This window comes from Notolepis coatsorum (genome assembly GCF_963971535.1).
Source record: "Notolepis coatsorum genome assembly, chromosome: 1".
Taxonomy (NCBI): domain Eukaryota; kingdom Metazoa; phylum Chordata; class Actinopteri; order Aulopiformes; family Paralepididae; genus Notolepis; species Notolepis coatsorum.
The window spans coordinates 241,367,028-241,387,027 of NC_140165.1; the positions used below are offsets into that span (position 1 = coordinate 241,367,028).

Genomic DNA, 20,000 nt, shown 5'->3' on the forward strand with positions numbered 1-20,000 from the left:
AGCGGGAATCGAACCCAGGACCTTCTAGCTGTGAGGCGACAGTGTTAACCACTACACCACCGTGCTGTGAGGCGACAGTGTAAACCAGGGAGGGAGGGAGGGAGGGAGGGAGGGAGGAGGGAGGGAGGGATGAAGAGGGAGGGAGGGAGGACGAGAGGAAGGAAGGAAAGGAAAGGAGGGAGGGAGGGAGGGAGGGAGGGAGGGAGGGAGGCTGACTGACTGACTGACTGACTGACTGACTGACTGACTGACTGACTGACAGAAACTCAGTCAATACTCAGTAGACACACGTTGCTGCATCAATTGAATATTCATGGATGTTGTTGGAACTTCTTCCCTTATGGGAACCAGCCTGTGGAACAAGAGAGGAAGCTCCTAACTCCCCTCCCGTCTCTCTTCTGTAACCCGGGGAACAAGAGAGGAAGCTCCTAACTCCCCTCCCGTCTCTCTTCTGTAACCCGGGGAACAAGAGAGGCAGCGCTGGCTCCTAACTCCCCTCCCGTCTCTCTTGTGTTCAGGATGCTCTGGTGGACACGGTGCGTCGCTCCAGGGTCCACTTCATCCACTGCCTGCTGCCCACGGTAGAGGCGGTGGGGGTCAGCGGCGAGCCCCGCGTGGCCCACGGAGAGAGCGCCGACTCTGGCCTCATGACGCTGGACGTGGGCCTCCTCAGGGCTCAGCTCCGCGGCTCCAAGCTGCTGGACGCGCTGCGCATCTACAGGCAAGGTAGGTTCAGGTCTGCTTGTTGTTTCTTCATGATATTCCTGCTTTTTCATGACTAGTTCTGTAGTTTCGTAGGAATACCACTTGCGCTTCAGCACAGAAGTTTCTATCCACTTCTGCCTAACGCTTGAGGTTGTAATATTATATTATCATCTGTTTTTTATTTTACCTTTATTTTACCAGGTAGATCAATTGAGAACAGCTTCTCATTTACAATAATGACCTGGCAAGAGGCGCCAGCAGAAGTAAAAACAGAACAAGAACAAAACAAAAAAACTGAAAAAGAAAGAAAACAGTATGCATGAATCCAACACACACATCCAATGAGATAGAGACAATGAAGTAAAAAAAGAAAAACATCATAAAATACTAGCGATATGTAGAGAGGGGAGAAAGGGAATCAAGATGTACAACAGTCAGGCTGTTCACCTCAATCCAATCATTTGGGATAAATAAGATTGTCAAGCAAAAAAAAGAAAAAATGATAGCGATACTTGGCGTTGGTGTATTGCTATAATATCGGCACGCAAAATATCGCAATATATCACCGTATCCATTTTCCCCCACACCCTGTGTTCTTGTTATTTTCCTGCTCCAGTATATCTAGATTGACCTTAAAACTACTGATTCGGGCGCCCCAGTGGCGAACCACATAACGCGCTGAGTCGCGGCACGGTCGACCCGGGTTCGATTCCCGAACCCGTCGTTATTTGCCGAATGTCTTCCCCCCACTCTGTCTCCCGTTCCTCCTCTCTCTCTCTCTCTCTCTCTCTCTCTCTCTCTCTCTCTCTCTCTCTCTCTCTCTCTCTACTGGACTGCCCAGTAGAAAAAAGCGATAAACGCTAAAAAAAATTTAATAAATAAATACTGATTCAAAACCAACCCCAGGGCATCATTAAGCTCTTAGACCCACCTGTGTGCTTTTGCTGACCACTTAGATTAAAAAGTGAAATGCCATAAATATGATTAATTCCCATCATATTTCATTTATTTTCCTTGCATGAGGAATTTGAATAACTTCTATTCTCCTTGCCAAGGGCTCCTGAAAGGTTACCCGTAGCGTTCTGTTTAATTCTTCATGAGTTCTTAGAGCTCCTCTGTACCTCGACGCCTTTTCAAAACAACAAAAGGCTTTAGTGAGAGCCAGGGAGGAGCCTGTAACCTTGACGGTTGCTAGTTCTAGCGCTGCGTTTCTGCCTGTCAAACCCAGCCTGACTTTGAAGTGTCTTCTTGCTCTTTTCCCCCCTTTTGATGTGAGTTTCTCCCATCGTTCTCTCCCGAAAATACACCCTGACGTTGACATATTGTCAGAACCCCCACACATACACACACACAAATACACACAAACAGGAGCTCAGCTAACTTTGGCCTTTTGCCTTTATTCTCCCCTCTCCTCTCCTCTCCTCTCCTCTCCTCTCCTCTCCTCTCCTCTCCTCTCCTCTCCTCTCCTCTCCTCTCCTCTCCTCTCCTATCCTCTCTCCTTCTCTCCTTCTCTCATCTCTCCTTCTCTCCTCTCCTCCTCCCCCTCTCCTCTCCTCTCATCTCCTCCTCTACTCTTCTCTCATCTCCTCTTCTCTCTTTTCCTCTCATCTCCTATCCTCTCCTCTCCTATGCTCTCCTCCTCTCCTCTTCTCTCCTCCTCTACTCTACTCTACTCTTCTCTCCTCTCCTCTCCTCTCCTCTCCTCTCCTCTCCTCTCCTCTCCTCTCCTCTCCTCTCCTCATGTCATCTCCTGTCATCTCCTCTCCCCTCCTCCTCTTCTCTCCTCTCTTCCTCTCCTCCTCTCCTATTCTCTCCTCCTCTACTCTACTCTTCTCTTCTCTCCTCTCCTCCTGTCCTCTCCCCTCCTCCTCTTCTCTCCTCTCCTCTCTTCCTCTCCTCTCCTCTCCTCTCCTCTCCTCTCCTCTCCTCTCCTCTCCTCTCCTCTCCTCTCCTCTCCTCTCCTCTCCTCTCCTCTCCTCTCCTCCTGTCATCTCCTGTCATCTCCTCTCCCCACCTCCTCTTCTCTCCTCCTCTCTTCCTCTCCTCCTCTCCTATTCTCTCCTCCTCTACTCTACTCTTCTCTTCTCTCCTCTCCTCCCCTCCTCTCCTCTCCTCTCCTCATCTCCTCCCCTCTCCTCCTCTCCTCCCCCTCTCGTCTCCAGGATACCCCGACCACATGGTGTTCTCTGAATTCCGTCGGCGCTTCGACGTGCTGGCGCCTCACCTGACCAAGAAGCATGGCCGCCACTACATCGTCACGGACGAGAGGAGGGTGAGTCTCTCTCTCTCTCTCTCTCTCTCTCTCTCTCTCTCTCTCTCTCTCTCTCTCTCTCTCTCTCTCTCTCTCTCTCTCTCTCTCTCTACCTTCCACACGTAACAAGCCGTGCGAGTGCTGCCCCCCACCTCTCTCTCATGTCGTTCCCCCCTCCAAGAGGCGCTCTTGTGTGTAATTAATTATGATTGCGCAGGCTGCCAGCATACGGCCGCTGTACTGATTAATTACGGGCAGTGTGAAGAGCCTCTCTCTCCCTTCTTCTCTATGTCCCCCTCCTTCTCCCTCTATCTGTCCTCTCTATCTATCTCTCTCTCTCCCTTCTTCTATCTCTCCTTCTTCCTCTCTTTCTTTCTCTTGCTCCTTCCTCTCTCTCTCTCTCTCTCTCTCTCTCTCTCTCTCTCTCTCTCTCTCTCTCTCTCTCTCTCTCTCTATCTCTCTCCATTATTATCTGTCACCCTCCTTCTCCCCCTTTCTGTCCTCTCTATCTATCTCTCTCTCTCCCTTCTTCTATCTCTCCTTCTTCCTCTCTTTCTTTCTCTTGCTCCTTCCTCTCTCTCCTCCCCCTCTCTCTCCTTCCCCTCTTCCGCTCTCGCTATATCTCTCTCTCCTTCCCCCCTCTATCTCCCTCTCTCTCTCTCCCTTTCTCTCTCTCTCTCCCCCCATATCTCTCCCTCCCCTCGTCCTCGTTCTCTCTATCTTTTCGTTCTATTTGGTACATGAGGTAAGACATTTTAGGTGCATCCCCTGAGCGTATGATCCGTTTACTGTGGTACTCAGTATCCTACACAGCAGCTTTACTGTGGTACTCAGTATCCTACACAGCAGCTTTACTGTGGTACTCAGTATCCTACACAGCAGCTTTACTGTGGTACTCAGTATCCTACACAGCAGCTTTACTGTGGTACTCAGTATCCTACACAGCAGCTTTACTGTGGTACTCAGTATCCTACACAGCAGCTTTACTGTGGTACTCAGTATCCTACACAGCAGCTCCATGATGACCAGCGTCACAGTTTACTGTGGTACTCAGTATCCTACACAGCAGCTCCATGATGACCAGCGTCACAGTTTACTGTGGTACTCAGTATCCTACACAGCAGCTCCATGATGACCAGCGTCACAGTTTACTGTGGTACTCAGTATCCTACACAGCAGCTCCATGATGACCAGCGTCACAGTTTACTGTGGTACTCAGTATCCTACACAGCAGCTCCATGATGACCAGCGTCACAGTTTACTGTGGTACTCAGTATCCTACACAGCAGCTCCATGATGACCAGCGTCACAGCGTGTGTGTGTGCGTGTGTGTATGTGTGTGTGTGCGTGTGTGTATGTGTGTGTGCGCGTGTGTGTATGTGTGTGTGCGCGTGTGTGTATGTGTGTGTGCGCGTGTGTGTAGGAGCAGACAAGCAAGCCAGAGGTCATGATAGCAGAATAAATTAAATGTAAACAGATTGATGGGAACAGTGGGCTTGTCTGATTATGGGAGCTTAACATTAGGAGTTGACGCTGGCGGTCTTGGAGTCGGAGGCAGGGAAGACTGTAGATGTTTTTAACCATTTCACTGCCACACGACAGAAGGTTAACACTTTACTATCACACAACCGACGGTCGTGAAAGGGTTAACCGGCTGTCGTGTGGCAGTGAAAGGGTTAACATTCTGTGTATTGTCGTAGTGAAAATGGTTAACCGTTTGGTAGCGCGGCAGTGAAAGGGTTAATCCACTAAATTGAACTGAATAGTAGCAACAATATTTACATGACTTTTCAGTGAACTGGCAAGTCGGCTGATATTCATCATAAACATTGACACTTTGTTTTTCTGCTTGAAACAATAATAATAATAATAATAATAATAATAATAATAATAATAATAATAATAATAATAATAATAATAATAATAATAATAATAATAATAATAATTTTTGTTTATAGAGCGCTTTTCAAAACACAGTTACAAAGTTCCTGACAGAATGATTAAAAACAAGTAGTCAATAACAGTCACTAAAACAGTCAACAATAAGAAACACAGCAATTAAGTAAATGCACGTCTATAAAACGATGTCTTAAAAAGTGCTTTAAGAAACTGCAGCGGCAGCCAGTCTGATGTTTCTGGGGACGTCTAGGGGTCACAGAGTCTGCAGATCTCCTCGCGTGAGGTGGAGAGGAAGAGCAGAGTAAACGCTCTGGTCTTCAGAGAGGACGGAGACATAACAACAGGGTTAGTTTTAGATTTTTTTATTTGATTTGATTTGATTTATTGACAAAAAACATATAACAAAATTGACAGATCAACATGTATGTGCATAGGGCGGCTAGGTGGTGTAGTGGGCAAGGCACTCGCCACCAACGCAGGAGACGCTGGGTTCGAGCCCAGCTCTCGGCGTTGCTACCAGCTTGGCTGGTCGCTCATACTAACACAATTGGCAGTGTTAGGGGTGGGAAAGCTGGTGGGTGGGTCCTGGTTGTTGTAAACAGCGACTCCTACAGTTTGGTCGGGGCGCCTGCACAGCGAGGGAAGGATCTGGAGGGAGGTAGTGTGACCTTCCACACGTTACACTCTCCCAGTGAGAGTCTGCGCTGCCAGGCTGGCTGCACATGTGTCGGAGGAAAGCATGTGATAGTCTCTGGCCTCCCGGACCAACAGCAACAACCAGGAAGGGGGTTGGGAATTGGCATAACGACTAACAGTGGGGATGGGAGAAAAATCGGAAAAAAGGAGGGGGGAAAAAAGATAATAAAATAAATAAAATAAAAAAAACCATGTATGTGCATATTGTCAGGGATAGAACGAAAAGTCCAAGACTTATTTCCATCGTCCCATCAAGTTCAAGTGGCGCATTGGCGTCTGTTTGAAGTGCATTGAGCATTCTTAGTGAATAGTCTAAAGTGCATCAAAATCCGCAATGCCCCAACCCTGGACACCTTCAAAACTGCTCTCAAAACACACCTTTTCACCAAGGCTTTTCCCCATTAGTTAGTTTAGATTAGATTAGGTTCATTATCCCTCTACTTGCCCCTCATCCCTTGTTCCCATATTGCCCCCTTTCCCTAGCCCTCTTGATTGTGAAGCGACCTTGGGTTTCCTGAAAGCGCTAATTGAGCGCTAATTGAGAAATTATTATTATTATTACAGTCGCACAAACATTAGAGTGGCAGGTTTACAGTTTAGCACATTAGTAGCTCTCCTGAGCAGCTGACCTGGTGGCGGACAATCTGATGCAAGGCTTTCGCCAGGATTTCAAACAAAAATGTCAATAAAATAGCAAACAAAAGTTCCAAATAAGTTATTTGTTTGAGTACAGTGTACACGGTATAAGTTGTATCAGTAGTGTCAGCAGGGCAAAGGGAAGGAGTTCAACTAACGTCCTGCGCGTTCCCACTTTCCGCATTCCACACTCTTCACAAACGCCCTCAGCTCAAACATCCTCCCATCCCAGGATCCCCCACCCACTCACCCCCCAATCAAAACCAAATAAATACAAATAAGAAGGAAGGGGTGCTCAGGCTCAGTGTCAGGGTCTCTCTGGCTGATATATAGGGTCTGATGACGTTTTCTCAAATTTTACTAGAGATCCTTTCAATGAGAACCTTATTTTGACAACCCTGCTTCTTACAATGTCATCTGTCTCCCAGTGGTAGTCTTTAATGGATTTGTCTCCCAGTGGGAGTCTTTAATGCATTTGTCTCCCAGTGGTAGTCTTTAATAGTGAGTGAGTGAGACCAATACCCTCACCCTGAATGCTTCCAAAACGAAGGAGCTAGTCATCGATTTTAGACATAGCAAGGTATCCCATCTCCCCATTACCATAAATGGCTCAGAGGTGGAGATGGTGAGCAGTTAAAATTTCTCTGGTCACTATTTCAAATGACCTGAGCTGGCACTCCAATACCAGAACCATTGTTAAAAAGTCCCAGCAACGTCTTTTCTTTCTCAGGAAACTGAAAGAGTTCACAAATAACAGGGTGATTCTACACAACTTCTATCCCTGTGTGATCGAGAGCGTCCTTACTTCCTCCTGCACTATATGGTTTGGTAACATCACAGACCAGGAGAAGAAATCTCTGAACAGAATTGTGTGTCTCGCACGCAAGACAATCGGGTCTAGCCTGCCAGCTCTAGAAGAGATCTATGGTGCCAGGCTGCTTTCCCGTGCCTCTGGCATTATCAACGACCCCTCTGGTCACCCAGCCGCAGGCCTCTTTGTCCTCCTCCCCTCGGGCAGACGTTACCGCTCTATCACATGCTCTACCTCTCGGTTTACAAAGAGCTTTTTCCCCAGTGCTGTGCGGAGCCTGAATGACTCCAAAGGCTAGTTTTGTATTTTATCCTATTTTGTTTCTGTGTTTTTATTAGTGTTATTAGTCAGGTTTGTGGAAGCGCTGTTTTAACTATGATATGCACTTTTAGGGGTTGTTCGATATCAATTTTAGCATTTGTCCTTTTTATACTGTCTGTGTTTTTACATATTTTTCCTGTACTGTTTACACAGTGTTTGCTCATGTAACCGTATTCCAATGTAGATTCGTCCATACATGGCAATAAAAATCTTTGACTTTGACTTTGAATACATCTGTCTCCCAGTGGCAGTCTTTAATACATCTATCTCCCAGTGGCAGTCTTTAATACATCTGTCTCCCAGTGGCAGTCTTTAATACATCTATCTCCCAGTGGCAGTCTTTAATACATCTGTCTCCCAGTGGCAGTCTTTAATACATCTATCTCCCAGTGGCAGTCTTTAATACATCTGTCTCCCAGTGGCAGTCTTTAATACATCTGTCTCCCAGTGGCAGTCTTTAATACATCTGTCTCCCAGTGGCAGTCTTTAATACATCTGTCTCCCAGTGGCAGTCTTTAATACATCTGTCCCCCAGTGGCAGTCTTTAATGCATCTGTCTCCCAGTGGCAGTCTTTAATACATCTTTCTCCCAGTGGCAGTCTTTAATACATCTGTCTCCCAGTGGCAGTCTTTAATGCATCTATCTCCCAGTGGTCGTCTTTAATACATCTGTCTCCCAGTGGCAGTCTTTAATACATCTGTCTCCCAGTTGCAGTCTTTAATACATCTATCTCCCAGTGGTCGTCTTTAATACATCTATCTCCCAGTTGCAGTCTTTAATACATCTATCTCCCAGTGGTCGTCTTTAATACATCTATCTCCCAGTGGCAGTCTTTAATACATCTATCTCCCAGTGGTCGTCTTTAATACATCTATCTCCCAGTGGCAGTCTTTAATACATCTGTCTCCCAGTGGCAGTCTTTAATACATCTATCTCCCAGTGGCAGTCTTTAATACATCTGTCTCCCAGTGGCAGTCTTTAATGCATCTGTCTCCCAGTGGCAGTCTTTAATACATCTGTCTCCCAGTGGTCGTCTTTAATACATCTGTCTCCCAGTGGCAGTCTTTAATACATCTATCTCCCAGTGGCAGTCTTTAATACATCTGTCTCCCAGTGGTCGTCTTTAATACATCTGTCTCCCAGTGGCAGTCTTTAATACATCTATCTCCCAGTGGCAGTCTTTAATACATCTATCTCCCAGTGGCAGTCTTTAATACATCTGTCTCCCAGTGGCAGTCTTTAATACATCTGTCTCCCAGTGGCAGTCTTTAATACATCTGTCTCCCAGTGGCAGTCTTTAATACATCTATCTCCCAGTGGCAGTCTTTAATACATCTATCTCCCAGTGGCAGTCTTTAATACATCTATCTCCCAGTGGCAGTCTTTAATACATCTATCTCCCAGTGGCAGTCTTTAATACATCTGTCTCCCAGTGGCAGTCTTTAATACATCTATCTCCCAGTGGCAGTCTTTAATACATCTGTCTCCCAGTGGCAGTCTTTAATACATCTATCTCCCAGTGGCAGTCTTTAATACATCTGTCTCCCAGTGGCAGTCTTTAATACATCTTGTCTCCCAGTGGCAGTCTTTAATACATCTGTATCCCAGTGGCAGTCTTTAATACATCTATCTCCCAGTGGTCGTCTTTAATACATCTGTCTCCCAGTGGTCGTCTTTAATACATCTGTCTCCCAGTGGCAGTCTTTAATACATCTGTCTCCCAGTGGCAGTCTTTAATACATCTGTCTCCCAGTGGCAGTCTTTAATACATCTGTCTCCCAGTGGCAGTCTTTAATACATCTGTCTCCCAGTGGCAGTCTTTAATGCATCTATCTCCCAGTGGCAGTCTTTAATGCATCTATCTCCCAGTGGCAGTCTTTAATGCATCTATCTCCCAGTGGCAGTCTTTAATGCATCTATCTCCCAGTGGCAGTCTTTAATGCATCTATCTCCCAGTGGCAGTCTTTAATACATCTGTCTCCCAGTGGCAGTCTTTAATGCATCTATCTCCCAGTGGCAGTCTTTAATGCATCTGTCTCCCAGTGGCAGTCTTTAATACATCTTGTCTCCCAGTGGCAGTCTTTAATGCATTTGCTGTGGAACCTTCCTCAGTAACATTTGTAAACCTTGACTAAACGGTATGATATGAAAGTTAGAAAAGGTCTTATTTCCCCCCTAGAAGACGAACCTTTCAATAAATACATTTTTGAAAACAATTGACAAACTAGGCCAATACCAGTCAGCATAAAAAAATCGAGAAGTACCTGCGTTCCCATACCGGCTTCTGCCGATTCACACGATCAGGTGCTCCGTCACTCGTATCGTATCGATCGTGAAAATATGGCAACTAACTCAACTCGACCACACGCCGGTGTTAATGAACACAGACAGAGTTAGTCCAGCCGGTGCCCCCCTGGAGCACATGTGTTCTGACTGCACCGTCCGAACAGCTCCGTTAATTCAAATGAAAAGCTATTATCGCCCAGAGGAGGTAGAAGTAGATCAGTTAAGTAGATCAATGGAGCGGCTCTCCTCTCTCTTCCCTCACACCTGAAACGTATCGACGCTTTAAAGCCACTATAATTCAGGAGGAGGTCCTCGGAGACGTGCTTAGAGAGAATAGCCCACTCAGAGACAACTAATGGCCACTCCGTTCTCCGGGGAGGGGAGGAGGAGGCCGGAAGGCAGGGGAGGTCAGCGAGGTAGAGGCAACGATTGAGATACAGATGGAGAAAAGGGAGAGACGCTATAGTCGAGAGGAAGAATAGGGGTCGAATCTGTATTCTTGGAGGGTGAGAAGGAGAGTGAGTGTTTGTGTGTGTGTGTGAGAGAGAGAGAGGGGAAGGATAGAGAGGGGAAGGAGAGAGAGGGAGAGAGAGAGAGGGAGAGAGAGGGGAAGGAGAGAGAATGTTTGTTTACCGAGTCGGTGAAATGGTCCCTTTTTTCTCGTTACACCAAACAAAACCCTCTGTCTCTCAGACAGCCAGGTCCTGTCAGCTCCTCTTAACAACAAAGACGAGGCTTCCTGTAACGCCTGCAGCCTCCGCCAGCGAGCTCAGCCTGAGCCCTCCACCTGCTGTTTCCACAGGAACACACCAAGACATACATGAAGCCCTTTGAAAATAGAGATGCATACATGAAGCCCTTTGAAAATATAGATGCATACATGAAGCCCTTTGAAAATATAGATGCATACATGAAGCCCTTTGAAAATATAGATGCATACATGAAGCCCTTTGAAAATATAGATGCAAACATGAAGCCTTCAAAATATAGATGCAAACATGAAGCCTTCAAAATATAGATGCAAACATGAAGCCTTCAAAATATAGATGCATACATGAAGCCTTCAAAATATAGATGCAAACATGAAGCCTTCAAAATATAGATGCAAACATGAAGCCTTCAAAATATAGATGCATACATGAAGCCCTTTGAAAATATAGATGCATACATGAAGCCTTCAAAATATAGATGCAAACATGAAGCCTTCAAATATAGATGCAAACATGAAGCCTTCAAAATATAGATGCAAACATGAAGCCTTCAAAATATAGATGCAAACATGAAGCCTTCAAAATATAGATGCATACATGAAGCCTTCAAAATATAGATGCATACATGAAGCCTTCAAAATATAGATGCAAACATGAAGCCTTCAAAATATAGATGCAAACATGAAGCCTTCAAAATATAGATGCAAACATGAAGCCCTTTGAAAATATAGATGCAAACATGAAGCCTTTTTTTAAATATAGATATTATGAAGCCTTTTGAAAATATAGATGCAAACATGAAGCCTTCAAAATATAGATGCAAACATGAAGCCTTCAAAATATAGATGCAAACATGAAGCCTTTTTTTTTAAATATAGATATTATGAAGCCTTTTGAAAATATAGATGCAAACATGAAGCCTTCAAAATATAGATGCAAACATGAAGCCTTCAAAATATAGATGCAAACATGAAGCCTTCAAAATATAGATGCGTATATGAAGCCTTTTGAAAATATAGATATATATATATGAAACCTTTTCAAAATATAGATGCATATATGAAGCCTTTTCAAAATATAGATGCATATATGAAGCCTTTTCAAAGTATAAATACATTTATGAAAAATGTTCAAAGTATAAATAAACACATTGAAGCTCATATTAAAAATATGCAAAAATAATTCATCCTCAAAGAGTGAACTTTTATTTATTTATTCATTTATTTTTAAAGCAAAATTCCCTCTGAAGCGGAAGAACCGTACATAGTCTGGGGGTTGCGTCGACATGCCAGATTAAACGGACAGAAGCGGCTTTCTGAAATGATGACTTTTAGAGAGGGAGAGAGGGAGAGATGGAGAGAGAGAGAGAGAGAGAGAGAGAGATATCTACTGTATGACTTGTCTTAGCTCCTCTAGTCCCTTAAGGGAGGGGAGCCATGGGGGGGGGGGGGGGGGGGGGGGGGGGGTGTGTGTGTGTGTGTGTGTGTGTGTGTGTGTGTGTGTGTGTGTGTTAGCTGATCTTGGTAGTGGATGTTGTTGCCATGGAACCATGTCAGCATTTGTTGATCTGTCAATTGACGCGTTGGTTTGTTTTGTTCCAGGCGGTGGAGGAGCTGCTGGAGTCTTTGGAGCTGGACAAGAGCAGCTACCACATGGGGCTGAGCAGGGTGAGAGCTACACACTATACACACATATACACAACTACCACATGTGGCTGAGCAGGGTGAACACTGCATACCACACACACACACACACACACACACACACACACACACACACTACACACACACACACACACACACACACGAACACACTAGTCTTTTTGTTTTTGATCCACTTTTTCTCCCATTTTTCCATATTTTCTCCATCCCAATTTCGTATCATCCAATTCAAACCCTCCCCTGTCACGAAACGCTGTTTCTTGCCTCCCACAAGCCGGCTGCAATGTGGACTAAGTCATACATAGCACAAGTCCCCTCCGGTACTTGAAGGTAACAGCAGTCGCATCTTTTCACCATGCGCAGCTCGATCTCTCAGTGTCGAGGAGTAACGCGTGGGAGGCTCACAGCTGCCCCCCGACACTTCCTGATTCTACTGCGCAGGCGCACCAACCGACTTGTAGGAGTCGCTTGTTCACAACGTTCGATCCCCACCCTTCAGTTTTCCCTCCCCGTAATACGGCCAATGTGTATTACTGCGGACGACCAGCCAAACTGAAAAACAATGTGGAGAGCTGGATTCGAACACGCGAATCCTAGCGTCTCCACACTGGTGGCGAGTGCCTTGCCCACTACACCACCTAGCCGCCCATACGCACACACTAGTCTTTACAGTCCTCTTACCTCTAGTCTCTGCTGTGCTTTCTGCCTCACTCTGTTCCCTCCATGATGAAAACAAGGCAGGGAAACACCTATTAAACTCAGACCGTGGCCTGTTCCTCTCTGTATTAAACTCAGACCTGCCTGTCCCTGCCAGCTCTGTATTTTCATCAACCCAGCGACACCTTTCTCTGGAAAAACAGACAATTAGAAAGCAGCGCCCCCCCCCCCCCCCCCCCCCCCCCCTAGGAGACGCTGTGGCTCACAGTAGACATCGTGGTGTTGTGTTGTATGTGGGGCGGGTGGAAGTGTTTCATTCCTTTGCGGCGATACAGTAATTCTCTCCTATTTCTCACCCCCGCCACTGTCTCTGTGATTGATTTTGTCGCGCCACCCCACCCCCCACCCCACCTTCCCAAATCACTCTTTTTGTTTGTCCTTTTATTCCTTGGCACGTGCAGATAACCCCCGACAAACACCAATCAGCCACGGCAGAGATTCAGGCCCGCCACGGCAGAGATTCAGGCCCGTTCAGATGGAAAAACGGTCGAATCACAAGAACGGGCTGATGAGCTGCTAATTAGTTCTCTGAATGTCCCTGGCATGGAGAACACAGAGCGCCTCGGGCGACCCGTGTTCTTAAAGTTTTCTCCGGGATTAGTCTGCGTGTGGGGGGGGCGATATTTGAACACGGTTACGTGTGTCTTGTGTCGGTTGAGCTATCTGGCGTATACTCCCCCCCCCCCCCCCCCGCCGAAATGTGTAGACGCTTTAATGAAGGTCAAATTCAGAAGGTTCAAGTTTTGTTGTCACGGATAAAGTACATGTGTATTACAGTGAAATGCTTGGTTCTGTATGAGCCTCCTGAGAATGTGCTTCATACAGAAGAATAAAGGCCAAACAAAACACTATACAAAATAATATACAAACTAAAGTACAAAAAAAATGCATTTTAAAAATGCTAAATGCTAAAATGAGGTTATGGGTGTAGTGCAACTATTTTGTAATAAATAGATTAAATATGGTGTAGTGTTAAAAGTCTTTGTCCTGTCTTGAAAAGGATTAAATTAATCATTCTCAATTAAGGCCTTAAAAGGTATTAGAAAGTATACACTAAATACTAAATGTTTTTTGTATTCAAGTCGTTCTTTTTTGCGGGGCTACCGGGAGCTCGGTGCGTCTGGCGAGAGCTTGTATGGAACGGGTGAGAATTTAAATTGACGCGCAAGTGCAGCCGCCAGTTCAGTGTCGCTATGTTGTTTTTTTGCTAGTATGGTCGTGAAATTGGTATTACATGTAGCTCTAAGTGGTATTAAAACGGTCTTAAAAAGTCTTAAAAATGTTACTTGTGGAAACCTGCAGATACCCTGTGTCTGTATTTCTGATGCCCAGTGTTGTCATTGGCAGTGAGGACCAGGGCCAACACACACATTATACACCCAATTATCAAGCAATACACTTAACATATTTGTGCAGAATGTGCAGTTTTAATATATTCAGTGAAACACATTTTAGCCTCATTATTCTGTACTTTAAAACATTAAAGCCATTAAAACATAAGTATCTTTTATTTATGAAGTAATCGTTTGGCTCTGTGTTTCTTCCCTTTTAGACATAATAATATACAAAATATTGTTATTGGGTGCTTGTTTTTAAAACTGCTACTATATATATAATATGATGGGAGTGGCTTTAATGGCTATTCCCTATCCAGACATTATTAGATCTGGCTGCAGGATGACGTCCAGGAAGCGTGTAGTCTTTTACCAACGCACTTGCAGTTCCGCGTTTGGGTTCCGCGATCTGATTGGCCACTGACGTTTCTCTCAGCGCCAATCGCATTATGCCTAGTTATGCCTCTAACAGCCTGCTAGCTAACGCCTAGTTCTATCACTGGTTAAGCTTAGGCGACTCTTTCGAAGTTGGTTAAGGTTAGAGTTTGGAATCAGGGCTGGTGGTCTATCGCCCTGCTCTAAGACAAACTCTAACCTTAACCAACTTCGAAAGAGTCGCCAAGCTTAACCAGTGATAGAACTAGGCGTCACGCGACTGGCGCTGAGAGAAGCGTCAGTGGCCAATCAGATCGCGGAAAACTGCAAGTGCGTTGGTAAAAGACTACACGCGTCCAGGAACACGACGAGTGTCATCGGCTTTTTTCTACACTATATGGTTGAATTGACGTAATATAAGATGAGATATGACTTTATTGATCCCCTTGGGGAAATTCGGGCATCATAGCAGCATGGGGGAGGGGAGGTCCAGGTATGGGGCAGGGTAATAGTAGAAAGACATAAATATAGGCAATACAATTTTATCTGAATATAAAAATATGAACTGTGAGTTCAAAAATGAAGTGTAAACAAAGGTGCAGATGAGGTTCTGGATGCTCTATCGGTTATATTATACGTTTTTATTCAATAAAGAATTTGAATCTGAATATATACTGAGAGTAAAAGTAAACCGTATAAACACAAGATGCCCTAACTGGCATGATATATACGTCATACGTTGTAGTCTGTGCAGTTTCTTGGTGGTTATTAAGAGTCATGCTTTCCCTCTGCTCCTTACTGTGGAGGGTCCCCCTCCCACCGCTGCCACAGACATGTCCTCCTCCCCCTCCCACCTCTGGTCCAAGGTGCACAGACATGTCCTCCTCCCCCTCCCACCTCTGGTCCAAGGTGCACAGACATGTCCTCCTCCCCCCTCCCACCTCTGGTCCAAGGTGCACAGACATGTCCTCCTCCTCCCCCCTCCCACCTCTGGTCCAAGGTGCACAGACATGTCCTCCTCCCCCCTCCCACCTCTGGTCCAAGGTGCACAGACATGTCCTCCTCCTCTCCCTCCCATCTCTGCCACAGACATGTCCTCCCCCTCCCACCTCTGGTCCAAGGTGCACAGACATGTCCTCCTCCTCTCCCTCCCATCTCTGCCACAGACATGTCCTCCCCCTCCCACCTCTGGTCCAAGGTGCACAGACATGTCCTCCTCCTCCCCCTCCCACCTCTGGTCCAAGGTGCACAGACATGTCCTCACCCCTCCCACCTCTGGTCCAAGGTGCACAGACATGTCCTCCTCCTCCTCCTCCCATCTCTGCCACAGACATGTCCTCTCCTCTCCCCCTCCCACCTCTGGTCCAAGGTGCACAGACATGTCCTCCTCCTCCTCCTCCCATCTCTGCCACAGACATGTCCTCCTCCTCCCCCTCCCACCTCTGGTCCAAGGTGCACAGACATGTCCTCCTCCCCCTCCCACCTCTGGTCCAAGGTGCACAGACATGTCCTCCTCCTCCCACCTCTGGTCCAAGGTGCACAGACATGTCCTCCTCCTCCCCCTCCCATCTCTGCCACAGACATGTCCTCCTCCTCCCCCTCCCACCGCTGCCCGTGGCGTCCAAGGTGTCCAAACGGACCCTACGCCCCAGGATGTCCACACAGGGACGTCTCCGAGTTCCTATCGGAGACAAAAGAGGTGCAGTTAGGCCCATGCTCTGTCTCATTGGTATTCAGGAGGAGGCCAGCACCCCCCCACACCAGCCCCCTCCTCCCCACGCCAGCGACACGCCTCGTTGCTGTTGCTGACTGGTTGCATCACAAGGTTGGCAAGAGAGCAGCGCGGCTGGAAAGCGTCTCCTCATCCCCATGGCGGCCTCGTGTCAAAGTGCTGGTCAGGCCGACTGATCTCCAGCGCGCAGACGGAACGAGACACGGACCGGTCGCTCGCACCGGGCTTACCGGACCATCTGCTCAATGAAATGGGACTTTGGGTTTTTTTTGTTGGCATGGTAATCATGGAAGTTCTGTTTTGAATGAATTAGTCTTCTTCTACTGTCATCGTAAGAATGTGATAGTCCCGTGAAATCAGTTTGTTGCAGTAGGGCTGAAACTATTCCCAGAGGAACTCGATTACTAAAAAAAACATTGAATTATTTGCATCCAGGCTTCAATGTATAATCCATATAACTATATACAGTGTACTGTGTTTCACACAGATGATTGTATCAAATTCTTTGCATCGAGGCTTTGTTTAATGCATATAACGATATATATACAGTCCACTGTGTTCCACAAAGATCATTATTAACGACTGCGCCCACTGCAAGGAACCATGTGACGAGTTTAAGATTTTTTTCCTAACATTTACATGAAACTAGTTTAAGCCACGGGCCAGAGAAAATGGGAGGGGAGGTACTGGTATGGGCAGGGTAACAGTAGAAGACATAAATAAAGGTAAGATAAAAATAAGCAGTGTAAACAATATAATTAACAATATAATGTGCAAGTAAACAGTGCAATCAAAGGTGCAGATGAGGGTCTGTATATCCAATCTCCCTAACTGACAACAATAGCTTGTTGAAAAGGACTCCAGGCCGTCGGATGAGTGTCGAGTCCTGCGACGCAACCGTGGGCATGACAACAACACCCCCCCCTCGTCATCCTCCTCCCATGCCACTCCATGGCGTCTTGGAGGGAGGTGAAGGAGGAGAAGCCAGTAAAAAACAAAACACAATGGACGTCTCGATATTAAAAACGACTTTCAGGAAATGGAGTTTGCCGAAGAGCCGGCGTCGCCACTCGACACCAGGCGAAGTTAAGCCCGGCTCCACGCGCTGACACCAATAGCATGCTAATGCAATTAAGAGCGTGTTCGGAGGGTGCGCCGAGCGCTCGCCTGAGGAGCGCACGTCTGCGAGGGAGGCCCCGCCGGCTCTGCCCTCCACCCTGGAAATGCAAATGACTGTAAAGCTCTAATCCGACTCGATTAAACGCCTCCAGTGCGGCGGTGAAACGTGGCGGCGATGTGAGGCTTCTCCCCCAGAGGGTTCTGGGAACCCCTGCAGCTCAGCACAGGATGTACAGTATAGACAGTGGTATACAGTACAGACAGTGATGTACAGTATAGACAGTGATTTACAGTACAGACAGTGATGTACAGTACATACAGTGATGTACAGCACAGACAGTGATGTACAGTATATACAGTGATTTACAGTACATACAGTGATGTACAGTACAGGCAGTGATTTACAGTACAGACAGTGCAGTGATGTACAGTACAGACAGTGATGTACAGTGATTTACAGTACATACAGTGATGTACAGTACAGACAGTGATTTACAGTACAGACAGTGCAGTGATGTACAGTACAGACAGTGATGTACAGTACAGACAGTGCAGTGATGTACAGTACAGACAGTGATGTACAGTACAGACAGTGATTTACAGTACAGACAGTGCAGTGATGTACAGTACAGACAGTGATGTACAGTACATACAGTGATTTACAGTACAGACAGTGCAGTGATGTACAGTACAGACAGTGATGTACAGTACAGACAGTGATTTACAGTACAGACAGTGCAGTGATGTACAGTACAGACAGTGATGTACAGTACAGACAGTGATGTACGTGCCAAGTGTGTCAATCAAGTTACGGCGACGCATCCCGATAACTGAACTGTGATTGGTTGCCGGTCGCTTTTTGTGTCGGTTTGTGTCTTAATACATGAAAGAGCCACATCTGTTGAATACACATCTGCAGTCTTTCACTCTCAATCAATTAAGTCACTCAAACCCCCCCCCCCCCCCCCCCCCTGGTGTTCCAGGTGTTCTTCAGAGCAGGGACTCTGGCCAAACTGGAGGAGCAGCGGGACGTCCAGAACAGGAGGAACATCACCATGTTCCAGGCCGCCTGCCGGGGCTACCTGGCCAGACAGGCCTTCAAGAAGAGGAAGGTGAGGGAGACACACACACACACACACACACACACACACACACACACACACACACACACACACACACACACACACACACACACACACACACACCTGGCCAGGCAGGCCTTCAAGAAGAGGAAGGTGAGGGAGACACACACACACACACACACACACACACACACACACACACACACACACACACACACACACACACACACACACACACACACACACACACACACACCCTGGTCAGACAGGCCTTCAAGAAGAGGAAGGTGAGAGAGAGACACACACACACACACACACACACACACACACACACCTGGTCAGACAGGCCTTCAAGAAGAGGAAGGTGAGAGAGAGACACACACACACACACGCCAGGAGGCAGCTTATCAAACCCTGTTTTTAATTTCAACATGATTTTTAAATATGCGCTAAGTGGCATATTGGATCATTTGGAACGAGGACAGAGCCAAACACACTTCCAGGGCAGAAGCAGCAGGTTGGTAATGAGGACTCGGTGGATCACCTGCTCATAATAGCCTGGTTAGGGTGCAGCGCACAGGAGGGAGGGGGGAACAGTCAACCTATTCAGCCTGTTTCCTCGTTGAAGATGATTTCTGCATCATTACAGGAGTGCATTGTTTGACAGATGCCGTGCAATGAATGAATTCACACAATACGGGTGAATGTGTCTTGGTGACGATAGTGTGAATACAGATTACCAGCTTACCAAGTTCCATAGTACGACAGACGCCCCGGGTACAATGACAATAGCACAGCATGACGCATAATAGAAAATATACTACACACACACACACACACACACACACACACACACACACACACACACACATATATATATATATATATACTATTATACTATATACTATACATTAGGGCTGTCCCCCGACTAAGGATTTGGATAGTCGACTATGATTGGCCGAAATTAGCAGATAGTCGACTATTAGTCGACTATACATTTTTTTTTTTTTTTAAGTATAATATTTGTATTTATTATAATTTTTTGTATCATTCCATTTGGGCTGTGGGGTGCTTAATGTCTGAAGGAGTCGACTGAAGGCTTCTTGTCCTTGCAATTGGTCCACTGATGGATGCATCTTGATATTTGTCTAGTCTAGTGTGTTCATTAGATGGGTGAAATCCTCTTTCAGTGCCTCTGTGCCTGTTTTCTTAGGCAGTTAGCCTCTGGTATGCGTGCCATTACCGTTAGCCACGCTTGTAGGCCTCTTTCTTTTGGAAAGAATGATAAAAAATAGAAAGATATACATTTTTTATTTTTATTTTTTTATTCGACTAAGAGGTTGGCAGTCGACTACGGCTCCTTTCGATCGATTAGTCAACTATTCGACTAATAGGGGTCAGCCCTACTATACATACACATACTTACTACATACAGGCATACCTGGCATACAGTAAGGGTGGTTACGGTGAGGTTATACAGTAGAGAGAGAGGGGGAATGTCATGTGACAAAGGTCATAGGTTGGCCTTGAACACACATGGCGTTCAGCCCCAGCTTATCCAATCTGAAGTGGATACATTGTGCTATAGCGGGTTGAAAGAGGAGGAGGAGGGGGGTGTGTAATTATGATCGCTGATCATGGAGTTGTATCAAGAGGAAATCTTA

The 20,000-nt window shown here is 46.2% G+C and overlaps 1 protein-coding gene across 1 annotated transcript in view; it reads left to right on the forward strand.

Annotated features, from left to right (window-relative positions):
- Positions 1-20,000, forward strand: part of LOC311224464 (unconventional myosin-XVIIIa-like) — a 283,821-nt gene that overhangs the window by 157,873 nt on the left and 105,948 nt on the right. The window contains 4 exon segments of the mRNA XM_084309468.1: positions 519-726; positions 2,868-2,977; positions 11,918-11,983; positions 18,238-18,366. Coding sequence (XP_084165594.1) covers positions 519-726; positions 2,868-2,977; positions 11,918-11,983; positions 18,238-18,366 — 513 coding nt within the window.